A 17,453-nucleotide genomic window follows, 5' to 3' on the forward strand; every position below is an offset into this window, starting at 1 on the left:
TACAGGTTCTTTTTGTACGAGATACGTGTAATATTGTTCATATTTAAATCTATATACCAGTTTTCCAAAAAAAACCCAGGAGGGACCTAAGAATTGGTGCCCGCTTTCTATGCTCGGATCTCCAACCTTGGCCACTTTTAGGACTGATGGACTTCAACTCCCAGAATTCCCCAGCCCATGACTGGCTGGGGAATTCTGGGAGTTGAAGTCCACCAGGCATAAAGCGGCCAAAGCTGGAGATCCTTGCGTTGATGGATGCTTGGAGCCTGGAAGTGTTTTTCTCTCCACAATTCCCCTTCCAGAAGTCTGGAAGGACCGAAAAGGGATCAGAACATCCCATCCATCACCCCAAGATAATCCCCCCCCCTTTTTTCACCCTCCTCTTTTTTTTTCTCTTTCTTTCTTTCCTGTCTTTAGGGACTCTTCTCGCCACAAAGGTTTGGGAAGAAACACAGCCTTGCGTTGTGTGCAAAACCACTGCCGCCTGTAAGAAATGCACATTATTATTTTTTTTAAAAAAGCCATTTTCATTCAGCTGCCACTTTTCCCTTTCCTGCTTCTTAAATCCCTGGGAAGTTTTTCGGGGTTTTTGGGGGGGCAGAGGGAGGGGGGACACATCCCATTACCTACTGGGAAGACCAGCGTACTGTGGCTTCAAATTAGCATTTTTCAAAGTTGGCCACTTTAAGATTAGGGGGGACGGGGACTTTAACTCCCAGAATTCCCCATTTCTGGGGAATTCTGGGAATTGAAGTCCACCCATCTTAAAAGCTGCCAAATTTGAAAAACACTAATTTAAGCGATGCTAATGTGGAGATAAAGAAAAGCTTTCTGGCGTACCATAAATTAGCACATTAGATGCAAACAATGCTTGGCACTTCTGTTAGATGCTAGGTTTTTTTTGTTTTTTTTAAATAAGTAGAGATTATTATTATTTTATAACTCTCCCATGGATGATATAACTGCAAATTCTTGGGTTGGTTCAGCCTTTTATCTCACAAGACATGTGATCCATCCTTGGATAATTGAAAACTGATTTACTTTAGCTTACATGTTAGGGTGCGTTTGGATACCAAAAATGCACAGCACACAAGAGATGATTGTCCCTAATGGAGGGAATCCTTGCCTGCTTTTATTCCATTTTGTTTTTTGTTTTAAGTTATAAGCCGCCCAAGAGTTGATTTGGAATCGGGCAGCACCTCTGTCCAATCAAATAAGGGATTGCATCTTAATGGTGTATGTAAAAACCAAAGCACTCGCCTATATAAAAACCAGAGGAATTTAATTTTTTGTTAAGAAAAGAGGTTTTCTTGTAAGATGGATTTCTTTCCCCTATCACCCCTTCCCCCCCACCCCCCTTTTTCCTTTCGTTACTATTTGGAAATTTGGGTTTGGAAATTTAGCATGTTTTTTTGTTGTTGCTCCTCGCATTATAAAATTATACTTTTTCTTTTTAAATCACATATATGGCTCCAGATCAGGGCTGCAAAAAACAACAACAACCCCCACCTCAGATGGCAGCAAAGAATTTTATTTATCTCTTTTTTTTCCCCCCCCGTTGTCTGGATTTTTGCAGCTTAGATCCAGAAGCCTTTAATCACGAGACTGTTCTACTCTGTGGTTTCCGCAAACTTACTTTTGTTTCGGTATTTATTTTTGTGTTGCTTTTTTATTATGAAATAAATTATTGACATATCAAGTAATGTGGGTGCCTGTCCCATGAGGCCTATGATGTCCGTCTGTCTGTGTGTGTGCGTGCGTGTGTCCAATCTATTTTCATTTGACACCCTCTTCTCCCACCATGTTAATTTATTGCTGTAAATTTGAAGCTGCAACCGTTGTGGCTTTTTGGTAAACTTTCCAATAAAGCATCTTCTGGTTTCAGATTGGATCTTGTCTGTCATCAGAGTCTTTGATAGCCAGGTGGCATATTATTATTATTATTATTATTATTATTATTATTATTATTATTATTATTATTATTATTATTATTTTTCAAAGCTTTATCTAGTACAGGGCTTTCCAAACTTGGAAACTTTTAAGACTTGTGGGCTTAAAAGCTCCCAGAATTCCAGAAAGATAGCCCACAAAGTTGGAGTTTGGAGACCCTGATCTAGTACAGTGGTTCTTTTTTCTAACTTGGCAACTTTTAAGAGGACTGGACTCCCAATTCCCAGCATTCCCCTGCCAGCATGCTTTATGATGGGTGGACCTCATGGTAGCAGGGGAATTCTGGGAGTTGAAGTCCACACCTTCTTAAGGTTGCCCAGATCTAGTAGTAACCTGCAGCTTATAACCCTCTCTGGAGGAGGGTGACACAGAGGGAGCAATTTAATACAATTTTGCAGGTAGCAATAAGTGTCACATAACTGTGTGCCAATAAAAAGGGTATCGTGGGGTGATTATCAAACTCTGGTCAGCATCAAGGCAACCAATTTTAGAAGGGAAGGAAAAAACAGGGATTGATGTGGATGCTGATAATTTTGCTGTCTGTCAGAAGATGAAAGGCAGCCACAAATTCTGGGCTGTGCAAAACAAATCCTAAGATTACAAAAGACGAGAGAAACATGACGTGCCTTACATCAGGAATGCTGAATTACAAATAAGAGCTGCAAGCCAACTGCAGCCTAGACCAAAGTTTTTCATTGCTATTTTGCATTTGACGGCCATTAAAATCCTCTACTTTATAACATCAACGATGTGACACTTTTTTCGTTTTCAATCGTGAACTATAGCACCAATAATTAACCATGGGCCATCCCAGATTCAATCCAGCCCAAAACTCTCGGAATACTCACAAAGTAAATTTGTCGGCATTAGACAGCACTGGGAAAAAGTATTACAAATATTTTTATAATTTTTTTTGTTGTTGAAATGTACAGATTGACACGCAATTCATAGCCATCACACACAGGACCCTCCAGGTAGGAAGAAGCGCCTTATATCAACACGTTCACACTTTCAACGTAATGCAACGCCTCTTCTTCCACGATGAAGCCACAACTCCTCTGACATCCAAGGTGCGTTCTATGATCAGAAGCTTTGACAGCCTCAGTGCAACTTCATAAAGGAATCTGGCGCTATTAATTCCTCACCTTGCTGCAGCTCCTTGTGTTGGAAAGAAGAAACGTGCTTTTATTTCTCTGGGGCTCTGAGCTATTGTATTCCCATCCCGGTGGATTGGATCCACAAACAAGCAAACCAAAAAAGAACGACAATGGGAATCTAGTTCCAATGGGATTGAGCTGCAGTTGCAGAATGAAAGTGTCGATTCCATCCAATTTTATCCCTTCCTACGTTGCCTTGTTCCGTCTCTGCCAATAATCAGTATTATCTCCAGGGATAATTGGGAATGGGAGGACCTGTGTCCGTTGAGAAATTCTGTTTTCCTCAGGCTGCACCAGGACCAACAATAAGTACATCCTGAGTGTTTCTGCCACTCACCACAACACCACATAAGAAAAGGTAGATCCAGCTGTATTTAAGAAGTCAACCCAATATCTGGGGATCTTCCCTCAACAGCCCACTGAGAACAAGAATGAGACGCTTCTGTTGCTTCGTTCAACAATGTGGTCCGATTCGGTTGGCAGCTGCCGGTCTGGACCAAGGTGAGAAGACCCGATAAACACAAGTTCTCCTCTTCACAAGCGGCCTCTTCACAACTCCTCGTCGGAGACGATCAGCATCCGTTTCTCAAGGCTCCTCCTCTTCTTGCTCTGCGAGGCCTCCACCGGAGGACTCACGTGGCCGTTCTGCCCCAAACCCCCTTCCGTCTCCTGCATGGATTGCTGCGTGTATTGTTGGTAGGTCGGGGAGAAATTGTGGATGGCGTCTTGGACAATATCTTGAGGGCTCATCGTTTCCTTCAGCCCGCTGGAGATGCTTTGCAACGGGGCCACGCCTGCTAGAAGAAAAAGGGAAGAGACCAGAAGAGAAGAATCGATGGACGAGCAGGTGCTTTTTTCTTTTTTCAAGCAGGCCACTAAGAAGTCAGTTCACCTGCACAAACCAGCCTGCCGGGAAGGTGGAACCCAATGTTGCCTGAAGGCACCAGGGAAAAGAAAAATAAATTTGCCCTGAGGATTTCCGGCAGGTTGGTTTCTCCTGCTGACGTGTCTTTTCTACCACATCTCCCAATGACTTGAAAATTTCACATTTCTCTTGGGTTTGTTTGGAGCCGAACTCAGCTGGAGGTGGCCTAGGGTCCATGGCTACTATTTCCCGTCGTGCTGAAATATCCCTAATTACACCTTCCAGAATGGAACAGGCCTCAAAAGAGGGAACTACCCACTTGAACGGTTCTGTAGGAAGCTAAGGAGGCCCTTGGCTGTTGGGGAGAGCATCTAATGATGGAAGCAGGCCATTCTCACCTCCATCCTTTGGCTGTTCCCCCCCTTAAATAAGTTAGAAGATACTCCCAACTTGGTTCGTTTACCTGCTTTATCTTCTATTTGGGAAGAAACTGGGAGGAAATGTTTTTTTTTAATCAAGTTTGAGAAACAGAAGGGAGATAAACACAGAATTCTTGCTTATCGGCCCTAGGAAAAGAAGACACCAGCTTACCTTTCTGCTTGCTCGTCCCTTCCTTTCCCTGCCTACCTTCCGTATAACCGAAGGAGCAGGTTCTCTTGAAGCAAGTTACCTGTGGTGCTTTCCTTTTTCTCCTGGTACACCTGGCAGGTGAAAGCGTAACGGAGAGCGATGGAAGCAAACAGCATCTCGATACAGATGATGAAGTTCTGGTAGCCGGCTGCAACGGTGCCAGCTCCCACTGCCTTCCCGTCAATGATCTGAACTTCTGGGATGACCCCACATTTCTCCAAGATGGCCAGGAGCACCCCTGCAAAATAGGAATGGTTGCAAAACATCCGCAAAGGCTCTCAAGTAGGTTTTTCACAGGTCCAGGAAACGTCTGAAGGAACCTACGTAATTGTCCCATACCCGAATTCCTCAGAATTACAAGATCCCACCAAGACTTGGTTGTTGTTTTTTAAAAAATACTGACAAATTGACAAAACACACTAGCAAAATCTACATCTAGGGTTTGCTCCAGTCTAGGTTTCCTCTACTTTTGGGGTGGGAAGGATCCACAAATAAATAAATATATCTATATCTATATATCTATATCTATATCTATCTATCTGTCTGTCTGTCTGTCTGTCTGTCTGTCTGTCTGTCTGTCTGGGTCCTATTAGAACAAGCCAACATTTTTTGCAAGCTCATACTTCATGTAATATTTATTTTCCAAGGGATAGAGACTTCTCAAGGCTTTCTGTCCTGCATGTGTGGGTCTTCCAAAATTTGGAGCTCATCTAGGCCACTTGCATTGCTACAAATGAATTAACTCTCAATTGAAATACCAACTAGAGGGAGTTAAATTTCTTCAACTTTTTCCCTTCAACCACGGGTGGAGCATCTTCTCTTCCCCCCCCTGTGAAATGTTAGCCCAAACACGTTATATCGACAGAGCGGTGTTTCTCAACCTTAGCCATGTTTAAGAATGGGTGGACTTCAACTCCCAGAATTGCTGGGGGATTCTGGGAGTTGAAGTCCCCCCCCCCCTCTGAACATGGCTGAGGTTGAGAAACACTGGAGTTGGTCCAGGAGGGTGAATGGATTAATAGAGAACTGAAGTTTCCTATTTCAGGCCCTCCCCACCCACGACAGGAAGTAGAGTGACTCGCCTTGCCAAAAGGAGAGGAAGATGACCGCCTTGATGGTAAGAAACTTCAGGACTGGCTCAAAAGGCCTCAGGAAATCCATGGTGGCAAAGTAGAAGAGGAAGAGAGCGTAGAGGGCCAGGCTGACCGAGAAGTTGTTGATGATGGTGATGTAGAGATACCCGCTGTGGATGCTGGGAAGCAGAGCATTCAGACAGGCAGAATTCCTTGTTAGGGACCATTCCCTTTCCAAGCCCATCACAGTTGATCCCTCTTCCTCCCCATCCCTTTCATTCTCACTTGAAATCACCATCGTGGTACTTCCCAAATGCTTGGAGAATGATGGTGAGGATGGCCATGACCGGCTTGATGATGCAGAACTGCAGGGTGGCCTAGAAGGAAGCAAAGAAACGGCTCCATTGAAACCACCCAGCTTCTGTGCCTCTGTTGTCACCTAATCCCATCATCCGGACCTCACGTTTTGGGTCCAATCTAGGATGGACAATCCCCCAAAAACGCTCCAATCTACCACGGCTTCCACAAATGCCCCCATCACCCATGGCTGCCTCGCTAGGAGTGATGAAAGCTGGTTGGGTGTCCAGCAACCAGGAAAGCAACTGGATTCTCCCTGCTAAAATCTCATTTCCACAGTCTGAGTGTCTTTTTGGCAACGACTGTCTCCAATTTCCATCTATGCCTATAAAGGCGGAAGAAACGGAAATATTTCACAGTACAGACAACGGGAACCTGCAAGATTTTGCCTGGGAAAAATGAACCGAAACCGAAACAAGTTTTGAGGGGGAATAAATAAAGATAATGGCTTCCCTGGAAGTACCATGGATGATGGAGAACGGCTGTAGCTCTATTCTATGAGAGGCTCCTCACCTGTTTGCAGAACCGAAGGAACCCAATGGAGTAAGACATCCCTTGGAGACAGCAAGTTCCGTAGAGACAACTAGAACTAAGAAAAACCAGAGTCATAAATCGGCCCAAGCATGGGACCTTAAGACTATATGTTGAGTGTGAAATACTCCCAATTGTAAGCAAGAGATAGATACACCACAGTGATGGTCAACTTACACAATGGGCTTTCCTCGGATTTCCGCCATGATGGTACTTTCTCCTCCAAGATATTCGAAGCAGAGACTCAGGAAGCTGTAAATCACAAATGCTACCAAAAAAGGGTGGGGGAAGGGAGAGATTATTTGGTGATGTTCATCCCACCTTTATTACTCGATAAGTAACTCAAGACAGCAAAACTTACAGTATAATCCTCCTTCCTCTTTTCCCCATAACAACTCTGTAAGATGGGCTCAACTGAGAGAGGGACTGGCCCAAAGTCACCCAGCTGGCTTTCCTGTCTAAGGGGGGACTAGAACTCACGGCCTCCTGGTTTCCAGACTAGCGCCTTCACCCCCACACCAAACTGGCTGTCAGACATACACAGAGCTCAATCCGATGGCAGAAACCGTGACCAAGTCACCAGATTTTAAATATGGCGGCCTTTCCTCCACGCGTGTCCCTACAAATAGGCTGTCCTCCCTGGCCACGCTCTGGAGGAAGGATTGCATAGAACGTGGCCTTTGAACTTGGAACCTTCGGCTCAGTTTATGGCCGATTGCCTGCCTCCACGCCCGCGCATCTGGGATATGCCAAGTGCTCCAGGGCTAGCCGTGAATCCCAGCTCACCTTCGTAGCAGTCCCGCACTGAGTCAAAGTAAACATAGTACTGATGGCTGCCGATTAGCAGGAGGCTAAGCCAGGAGTCGAAGGCATAAATGGGGATGATAAAGAGAATCCGGATGATGTAACGCTGCTCGTTGGGAATGGTGTAGTTTTTCAGGTGCGAGTAGATCTGAGGGAAGAGGAAGAAGAGGAAGAACACGCAACACAGGATCAGAGGCAGCGTTCCCAGGGAGAAAAGGATCAATCAACAGCCGATAAGGATCAATGTGCTATAGCTAGACCATCTTAAGACCAATTAAAAAGAATTTTGGGAGCAAGGGGACGCAAATATCACACATATTTGCTTGCGTGGCCTTCATCCTGGCACTAATCCCAAAGGTGCTTTTTCAAGAGGCAACTGGGCTTTCTGGTTTTGGTTTGAAGACGTTTCGCTTCTCATCCAAGAAGCTTCTTCGGCACTGACTGGATGGTGGGAAACGGAAGGATTGATATTCCTTGCAGACAGCTGGTCATTTGCATCCTTTTAGAGGGCTGTTGAGGCCACTTGGAGGTTTATCTGTATCCTCGGGATCACCTGAGTAGCGCAAATGGTTCTTGTAGTCGGCAGTCATATTTCCTCTGGAAATCCGTCCATGCTCCCACTCCGTTCGAAGGGTTTTCATCCCAAATTGGACAGCTAAACCTCTGTAGAGATTCTCAAGCCACCCAATGCATGAGCTGAAGCAGAGCGGAAGAAGCTGCTTGGATGAGAAGCGAAACGTCTTCAAAGGGAAACCGGAAAGTCCAGTTGCCTCTTGAAAAAGCACCTTTGGCACCACCATGACCTGGATGACTAAGAATCTCCATAGACACAACCTGGTGTTAGGTGAAGCTTCAGGTCTCCCAAAGCAGCCAGGGGAAATCCGGCCTTCCAAAGATGCTTCAACCAGCACCGTCGGTGGTGCAATACTAGTTCTACGACTTCCTTCTTCTAAAGGGGAAACCACAAGTGAACAAGCAGCCAGCAACGATAAGAAGGTTAGATCTTGCCAGGGGGGTTGATGGACACAACTTCCATCATTTTTCTATAAAATATCAGAATTGAAAAGCAATAGAATGCCCTAGGCTATTACTGGCAGGCCTATAAAGACCATCTCCAGAGAAATCCCTACTAAACTGGGAAGGCCAAGCTGCCTTAGTTGGTGAGTCAAAAGCCCTGTGGGATATAATATCTTCTCCCTTCCCCAGGAAAAAGACTACATGAAAAGGCACAAAACCATCAAAACAGGGTCTCTCTTTCCAAATTGAAAACACTTTTCCCTTCTCTTTCTAAGCAAAACTAAATTAACCATCTTAACATAGAAACAATACCACCATTCAAGTCTTGCATGGCCACTAGAAGCGACAGAGAAGTTCTACACTGATATAACCTGGTGTGATGGCATAGGAAGCAAGATTCCACCTAACCAGATCAAACAGCCATGGCTTTTCCTCAAATTGATGCCTTGAAGGTGTGGACTTTCCCATCTCACACAGCCACATGGAAAGATGGAGTCCCAACAGGGCTGGGCAGCGCTACCACCCACCTGGTGGAAAGTAAGGATCAGGGCCGTCCAGACAAAGAGTCCCGAGATGGCTTTTGCTGTGGACGTGGTCAAAAAGAGGGTTTGGATCTCCTGGGAGTGATTCTGGTCAGCCCTTAGTTGGGAACCATCCTCCACAATTAAATGGCTGGAGACCATCGGTGGCGAGAAGAAATGGGCCAAGGTAGCAACCATGCTGGAGGTCAGGAGCGCTTCTGGGGCTGGAGAAGACCAGTTGGCGTGTATTGTCGTATTCATCTGCTGGAGAGGAGGGAGCAAAGGTGAATGTATTAGGGAGGAGCACCACATGAGGAAAAGTGCCCTGATTGGGAGGAAAGATCAAGGTGAATTGCTTGAAGAGAAGCCAGATTATTCATCACCTCCTTGTACATTCTTCTGTCAGGCTCAAGAGATCAGGAACAGGAGTTGAGTTCTTGATGGCTGCCCAACAACTCCAAACTGATGATGTGTTTTACCCCGCCCTCGGGCCCATCCTGCTCATTTCCTACATCCTCTTTTTCATCTATTTTGACCCCACCTGCTAGTGTCCTCTTCCTTCTCCAAGGAGTTCCATGGGGCAGTTCCAACCTAGAGTAGGCTGTTCCAAAAGAGATTCAACCAGCAAACTTCGCCAAGCAAAAGAGAATTGGAAATCCTACTCCAACTGGATGGCTTTGCTCACCCTCCTACATATGGCAAATTTCTTGGCTTTGAGTTACAGAAACAGATAGCCCTCACGATTGCAGAAGTAACAGCTGGAAGCTTAAAATTATCCCATCATCCAAAAACAAAAAAAACAAAACCTGTGTCTGGCAAAGATTTGAAGATATCTTTATCTTGTTAGAATACTTTGCCCATCTGATTATATTTGCTTTAGTTGAAACGCTCCTATTTGAACAGACTGCTGCGTCCTGTTTTTCTCGCTGTGCTGAAAGCTTTCACATACCTACCTTGAAGACTCTGAGCAAAACACAGCAAATATTTTACACACAACCTACTGTAGCTGCCAATGATGCAGCTGCTTTAAAGAGCCACGGACAAGGGCTCCAAAGCGTTTGCAGAGCCTTAATAGTACACTCTGTGTTTTAAATTAGAAAGTCAAGTGTTGCTCAAAAGTTTAGTAATTGCTGTTTATATTTCCCAACTGCTGGGGGTAAAAAAAGGGGGGGGAGGGAACCTTCTGTTCCTCTGAGTTTCGACAGAATAGAAACTACAATTTCTTGGTGTTTTTTTTTTTTTGACTTGATTATAGCCGTTCTTTCAACTCTGCACCTCTCATTTCTCTTCTTAGTGCCGGGAACGCTTTGTTTGCAAACTCCAAGCAAGGCAAAACAATTACGTGTCCAAGCTTCCAGAACTCAATGGGTGTGGAGTTTTGTCCGGGATATTCTGGACGTCTCTCTCCTAGCATCAAACTAATAATATACTTGTATTTTTAGGGAGCGTGTTCAGAGACCCCCCCCACCAGGTTGTCACGTTTCCCTCTTTAGTTTACCCATTCCTGACATTTCTCCCGCCTTCTATTCTAGGCATTGAGACACACAGATACACTCCATTTGTTTTTCCAAGAAAGGCACTCATTACAAACATAACTTTATGACAGGCAAGCAATTTAGGATGAAGACCAACTGCCCCATTTTTATTAATCTTTGCTTAGTTGAGCTGTAGGAAATTCTGCCTCCCCGTCTTAGCTGGCCAGTGACATCAGCCCCCTATACAGACATTCTGTAAATCTGAATAAATCTTTTCACAAGGGGCTTAGGGTTACTAGGCCACCTGCTTTTTCAGCCCAAACAGCCCCAAAGTATCATCTCTTCTCCCCAAACCTAATGTTTCTAACCTTTTCCACTGTCAACTGTCCCTACCATTCACTTTGGGGAAGCATTGGAATAGAATTACTTTTTATAACAATTCTGCAAGAAAAACAACTCGTTCACTGCAATCTTGGCACAGATCTAGAAAGAAGTTGCATCATTATAACATTTTCCCCCATCCAGTGACTGTGCTATAAATCTGGAAAGATTTGTGTGACTAAAACGAAGTCTTTTGAAAAGAAAAGGACAACTGTGCACCGAGATATTCCCTTGGAAAAACCTCTCCCTAATTTTCTTCTTCTCGTTGCAAGGGTGGCAAATTTACTTCTGAAAAGACGCGTCAGTACTACTATTTTAAGTCACCTGCCCCCATTTTAAAGACTTCTATTAAAAATAATTACATTTTTAATAAAGGGGCAAGGGCAACTTTTTTTAATTAAAAAGTTGCCCATTTCCCTACAGCGTAAGAATGATGAACAGATCAAGGTATTAAGAGCCAATTACAGCGTATCTGTAATTAAGAAATGCTTTGGTTAAGATTCATTTATTCATCCTAGAATCTAAAAGATAAAAGGAGCCTCATTCTCAACTCAAGGCAGGAAACAATTAAAACATCCCAGTCCAGCTTCTGTCTGAATTACTACTATAAAGATGGACCAGCCCATGACTGAATAAGGGGCTATTTATTTAATCTGGTGACATCACCACTACTCAAATCTCTTCCTAGTTTCTTCTTTAATTAAGGTTATCATAATAAACAAATGAAGATGAAGAAGGAAGGAGAAAGAGGGAAAGAAAAGTGTAGAATAAAGGAGGGGGGAAAAAAAACCACTGACTTCTAACTTTTTTTCCCAGTGCAGTAAAGTACAAAATAAAATTACAGCTTCAACTTTTTACTTTTACATATTTTGTATTTCTATACCAACATACTAATCAGCAAATCCTAGCCAAGATTTTTTTTTATGTCTCAAGTACAAATTTCAAAGCGATTTCCAGGTCGAAACAAAAGTAGATAGGTTTTCTCTGATTAAAACAATTCCTTTTGCCATCTCTACTAACCATCTTTTTTTTATTTTCCATCGTTTGTTTGTTTTTTAAATTTAATTCCCAACATTTAATTTGGCTTCAATGCAAGTGACATTAGGAGCCTAGAAAACTTACCATTTTCAAACGATGAAAGCAATTGCTTGTCTAAAAAAGAGAAAGTCTTCTTCTGGGCCAGCTGAAATGTCCACCACCTCCCTTGCTTACAACCTTATCCTTCTCTTTGCCAATTAACCAAGTTTTTAGATCTTCCGTTACCTATTCGATGGATCCAGGCTTCTAGCGTTCTTTTCAAACCAAAGGACGGGTTGATAAATTCCCACTCTCTTGAGCTTTCCAGACACACCAATCTGTGCTATGAATCCACCAGCTTTATTTATGCCCTGTTCAGCTACTGGGAGAAGACACCTTGGGGCAGGATGTATGCTTACTCACCCCCCCTGTGGTAGACGATGCAAGCAGTTCGGTGGTCTTATGCTTACAAGTACACCAGAGCTTAAAAATACACCGCTCCCTACTCCTAGGAGGAGGGAAAGAGAAGCAGAGGGTGGAAGGACCTGAGGAGCAACTCCGGCTGATGGGTGGGAGGTTGATTGGTTGGTTGAGCGGTTCCTCAACCAGAAGCTCTGAGCAAAACCCCGGTAACCACACACAACATTGGACGATGCAATGAGGGTATGCAGATTCTCCAGCCGTCAGCTGACCACCAGTGTCCTTCCCAGCCTCAGCTGTCCTGTTGAATCAACACTTGGGACTCTTCTCTGACGGTTGGGAGAGCCGGCCAAGGAAGGCGCTTTGGAGCAAGGTACACGCTGGTACTATCACAACATCAAACATTAACCAGAAAGTCAAGCTAGTAGGCAGGGAAAGGAAGTTACCAAGGACCTAGAGGAGCATTCCCTTCTTCCTTGTTTGCTTTCCAAGAACACAAGTCCTACCAGAGACCCAAAAGCTACTTTTAAAAGAATAAATAACCCCAAGAGACCCGCGCTAGAAGAAGTGGATGGAGAATGTTCTACGAAAAAAATTAGTTTTGAAAGACCCAGAAGATTCTCTGCCTTTTCTGCTATTAAAAAGGATTCTTATCTGTTCCCCTGAATCCCCAGTTTTGGGGTGGCAGGAGGTTCTAGACCAGACCAAGAAACCTAACTGGATAAAGAGAACTATTGAATTTACCTGGAAGAAACAGAAACAATTCTTTTAACGTGCATCTCCGGGGATCCTTTGGAAGATAACATGGTCCAGCAAGCTTTGGACTAGCTCAAAACTGCCTCTACAAACTTCCCTGTAATGTTTCTTAATCACAACCGGGCACCGACACACTCACTCGCAGCCGCCTTGCTTACCCATGGTGCCATTTGGGGGCCGTAAGCCGAGGACTTCCTGTATTCTGGACGTTATTCGTGCTGCCGAGGTAGCTGTGCTGCCTGTGCCAAGGTGGAGACGAACATCGGAGGGGTGTGCATCGCTCACCTCGGCTCCTGTTGTGTGGCTTTTGGCCGAGGTGTGTGGCTCTGTAGAAGAGCCTACTCAGCCTAGGAAGCTGTTTCTCACCTATTACTCTCAGCCGGATTCTGGCCCCCCGTGAGCAAAGCAGGTGGGGCCGAGCTCCACCCAGGGCCTCTGTTTATTCGGAGCGATAGGCTGAGCTCCCGTGGCTCACTGGCCAAACAAGCCAGCTCAGATGAACTTGCTTTAGCCCGAGGCAGGACGGGTGTTTCAGCACCTCCTTGCTTAATCAGCAGCAAGCAAACGCTTCAAAGTTTTTATGTGGGGCGGGCAAAGGGACTAGCCTCTTGGAGCCCTTATCGCAGAATTCTGTGTAGGCTGATATAAAATCCCTCCTTCCCGTTGGCTCGGGTGGGCTCTGTGGATTTCTTGGATCAGCAGCAGCGCCAATATCGTTTGCAGGGACTGTTGCTAGGAATCTGTATTTCCCACCTTAGATACCAGGAGACGGTGAGTTCTAGTCCTGCCTTAGGCAACGAAGCCAGCTGGATGGTCTTCGGACAATCACCAGGAGACGGTGAGTTCTAGTCCTGCCTTAGGCAACGAAGACAGCTAGATGGTCTTCGGACAATCACCAGGAGATGGTGAGTTCTAGTCCTGCCTTAGGCAACAAAGCCAGCTAGATGGTCTTCGGACAATCACCAGGAGACGGTGAGTTCTAGTCCTGCCTTAGGCAATGAAGCCAGCTAGATGGTCTTAGGACAATCACCAGGAGACAGTGAGTTCTAGTCCTGACTTAGGCAACGAAGCCAGCTAGATGGTCTTTGGACAATCACCAGGAGACAGTGAGTTCTAGTCCTGACTTAGGCAACGAAGCCAGCTAGATGGTCTTTGGACAATCACCAGGAGACAGTGAGTTCTAGTCCTGCCTTAGGCAACGAAGCCAGCTAGATGGTCTTCGGACAATCACCAGGAGACGGTGAGTTCTAGTCCTGCCTTAGACATGAAATCCAGCTGGGTGACTTTGGGCCAGTCTCTATCAGCCCACCTCATCCCACAGGGTTGTTGTTGTGGAGAAAATAGGAGGAGGCAGTGTTTGATAAGTTTGCTGCCTTGAGTTATTTCTAAAAATAATAAGGACGGGATACAAACAAGCAAAATCCTAAAATAGTCTAGAGGCCTCCCATTCGAGTGCTAACTCAGTTCAATCTGGCTTGACTTCTAAAATCAAACTGATGCCTGCTAAGCTCCAGATTTCAGGCCCCTTCCTCTTTAATTACACAACTACACAAACATTTAGGACTCCTTTGCTGGATTTCAAACTAAACTTAACACAGAGAGCCATGCAGATAAGGAGAATTTGCAGCATGATCTCCAACACCACCTTTACACAGAAGTAACTGCTAACAGTTCCCATTGGGCTTACGCTCAGGTAGGGGCAACCGAAGGTGCATGTAATTTTCTGTTTGATTTAATTTTCCAAAGCCTTTCTGTGGAACTTCAAATCAATGTTGTAGTGTTTTTTGTTTTTTTTTCATTTGACCGTTTCAGAATTAAATCTACAGGAATGCAGAGGTGGACAGACATCACTTAATATAAATATTTGCTCTTGTGTCCAGCAGGCACAGAATCAGAAGTCTGTTTAGAATATTGGGATTCAGTTTAATGCCATAATAATCCTCAGTACTTGTTTGGGACATACCTTATCAAATGCAGAGGAATTTACTTTACTCAAGTCTATTGTGTGAAGGCAGACAGTGGGATTATTTTATCTTTCCATCTGATCTGCTGCTAGGTTCATTCCATAGGGCATTTTTTAATTGTAAAAACAGGGCTAGGGTCCTTAACGCCACATTCTCATGTATGTCTACATCATGGTAGTTTTTCTTTGATATAGCCAGCCTCTCTCAAATAAGTGACTCAGGGCAACCCACCTAACAAAAAGAATTGAGTTAAAAATGGAATGCAAAGCCTGGCCGCTGTTTATTTTGCCATCTGAGATTTGAAAGCTGCAACCCTTTGCGACTTGGTCCACGGACCGGACTGTGCTACAAAACAACCGTAGGTCTGAATCAGGTGTGAACCTAATCTATAAACTGAATTGAGCTCAGCTTGTTGGGCAACCTCTACCTGAGTCTTCTACCTGTCCAAATTCAAGTCCTAGGCTTTGCAGATTGTGAAGAATAATGCTTTGAAAAAAAAAACTATGCAAGGAATTTTTTTTTAAAGTATTGCGCCTTGTTTGCCCTCTTGATAGCAAGATAAAATTTTTAATAAATCTATCCTCCTGTCTGTTTGTCTGTCTGTCTGTCTATGCATCATCTAACTATCTGCCTGTCTGTCAATATCTATCTATCTATCTATCTATCTATCTATCTATCTATCTATCTATCTATCTATCTATCTATCTATCTATCTATCTATCTATCTATCTATCTATCTATCTACCTACCTATCTCAGTTTTCTCTCTTCCTTAAAAGAGCATGCAGTACTTATGGCCTCATTCTGTCCTCCCTGTTACCAAGACTCGTTTCTCTTCGTGGTCAACGCCCACATTCCGGTAATAAATCAGATAAACTAAAAATAACAAAGTCCTTTAAAACTTTCAAACCTCGGGAAATCGGAACACAGATTAGCTTACCTCGGCGCTGGAGTTCTCTTTCCCTTCCTGGTTCTGAAAAGCAGACAAGGGTGGTGTGAGTCTTCCCTAAGTGGGCGAATTTACATTTCCTACGCGGTTGCTTCCCAGACCGGTAAAAATTCGATTCAAGGTTCTTGTTCGTCTGACCCAACCCGACGCCAACTTCCCCCCGTTGTCCGGCTTCGCTCCCTCCACCCACCCCGGACGTCCCGAGTTCGCCCCTCAGGCTCTTCCCCGTCCCAAGCCAAGCCTGGAACTCACCTGCCCAGCATCCCGAAGCCGGCCGGCGAGGGGTACGAACGCTGCGCCCCCCCGATTCCTCTTCTTCCCAGGGGGAACCCCGAGATTGGCGCCGGGAAAGGTAGCCGGGAAGTTTGCGCGAGCTCCTCCTCGGCTTTCCCCGGGCCGGAGCGCCTCGCAACGCCAACTTCTGCTCCCTTCTGCTGCCTGCCTGCCCCCCTTTTGCCTACCTGCGCCACCTGCCCGATCCCCGGCCCAGGAAGCGCCCGTTCCACCTGGGGCGCCGCCCGGCCGCTTCCTCTTGGCTTGCTCAGCCGGCTGCCCGGCAGCACCTTCCCCGGAGACTCCTCCTCTTCCCTCTCCCTGCCCAGCTCAGTGGGGTGGGGAGGCGGCCAGGCTTCCCTTACCGCCCCTTCGCCCCCCCCCTCCACCTCCACTCCGGGCCCTGGGACTCGTGCCAGGCGATCTCTGACCGGGCGGGGAGGATTTGCGCCGCTGGCCTGGCGCATCTCCCCTCTGTGGCTCAGCGCTAAGACAGGCGCGGGCGCTTTGGAGCACTTTCCCCGGGTGTGACTCCAACCCATCTCCCTTGCAAGCTTCAGTTCGTGCTCAGAATAACAGAGTTGGAAGGGACCTTGGAGGTCTTCTAGTCCAACCCCCTTGGAGCAGAGATCGTATCTGATTCTGAACAAATGGCTATGCCCAATCTTTCTCTCTCTGTATGTATGTATATATATATTCTCTCTCTGTGTGTGTGTGTGTGTATGTGTATATATTCTCTCTCTCTGTGTGTGTATGTATATGTATATATGTATGTGTGTGTGTGTGTGTATATATATACACATACACACACACACACACACACACACACATATATATATATATATATATATATATATATATATATATATATATATATATATATATATATATATATATATATATATATATATAAAGTTTTTGGGTACCTACATGCATGGTATTCAGCTTTGTTCGGGTATTTTCCCACGTCACTGTAGTTGTGCTTTTAAAGTTGTAGCAACGTTTCGGCAGAATCTCATCATCAGGCTTTAGACGAACACAATACAGAATCAGATGAACGCTATACAGAAGCCTGATGATAGCAGATGAGATTCTGCCAAAACGTTGCTACGACTTTAAAAGCACAACTATAATGACCTGGGAAAATACCAGAACAAAGCTGAATACCACACACACACACACACACACACACAATTTGTTTTCTTATGTTTTCGCGGGTATGGTATTTAGGTTTCTTTGGGAATTTTCCCACGTCTAAATATTTGTGCTTTTACTATAGCGACGTTTCGGCAGAATCTCATCGGCCATCTTCTG

General features: G+C 44.9%; 1 protein-coding gene across 19 annotated transcripts; it reads right to left on the minus strand.

Moving 5' to 3' along the window:
- Nucleotides 1-2,839: 2,839 nt before the first annotated feature.
- TMEM184A (transmembrane protein 184A) lies at nt 2,840-16,445 on the minus strand. 19 transcript variants are annotated; one of them, XM_087912876.1, is made up of 10 exons: nt 16,337-16,445; nt 15,858-15,890; nt 8,912-9,166; nt 7,350-7,515; nt 6,741-6,831; nt 6,546-6,621; nt 5,961-6,052; nt 5,685-5,854; nt 4,643-4,840; nt 2,840-3,901 (listed from the first exon to the last, which is right to left on the minus strand). In XM_087912876.1, exons 3-10 carry the CDS (start codon nt 9,164-9,166, stop codon nt 3,657-3,659), a joined length of 1,293 nt encoding a protein of 430 aa, XP_087769002.1. In that variant the 5' UTR covers nt 15,858-15,890; nt 16,337-16,445; the 3' UTR covers nt 2,840-3,656. The 19 variants fall into 19 exon arrangements, with proteins under 19 accessions (XP_087769002.1, XP_087769000.1, XP_087769001.1 ...); XM_087912874.1 differs by having other exon boundaries at nt 8,912-9,169; XM_087912875.1 differs by having other exon boundaries at nt 16,328-16,445.
- Between the last annotated feature and the right edge of the window lie 1,008 nt (nt 16,446-17,453).

Source organism: Pseudonaja textilis, chromosome 14, assembly GCF_049901715.1.
Source record: "Pseudonaja textilis isolate UNSWEBS1 chromosome 14, rPseTex1.2, whole genome shotgun sequence".
Classification (NCBI taxonomy): Eukaryota; Metazoa; Chordata; class Lepidosauria; order Squamata; family Elapidae; genus Pseudonaja; species Pseudonaja textilis.

What these genes read in the sequence shown, in the direction of transcription:
- TMEM184A (XM_026704370.2), bottom strand. An exon ending in TCCTTCGGTTCTGCAAACAG is followed by an intron (nt 6,053 to 6,545) that starts GTGAGGAGCCTC and finishes GCTTCCTTCTAG; the next exon opens with GCCACCCTGCAGTTCTGCAT. An exon ending in GAAAAAGGAAAGCACCACAG is followed by an intron (nt 3,905 to 4,642) that starts GTAACTTGCTTC and finishes TTTTTCTTCTAG; the next exon opens with CAGGCGTGGCCCCGTTGCAA.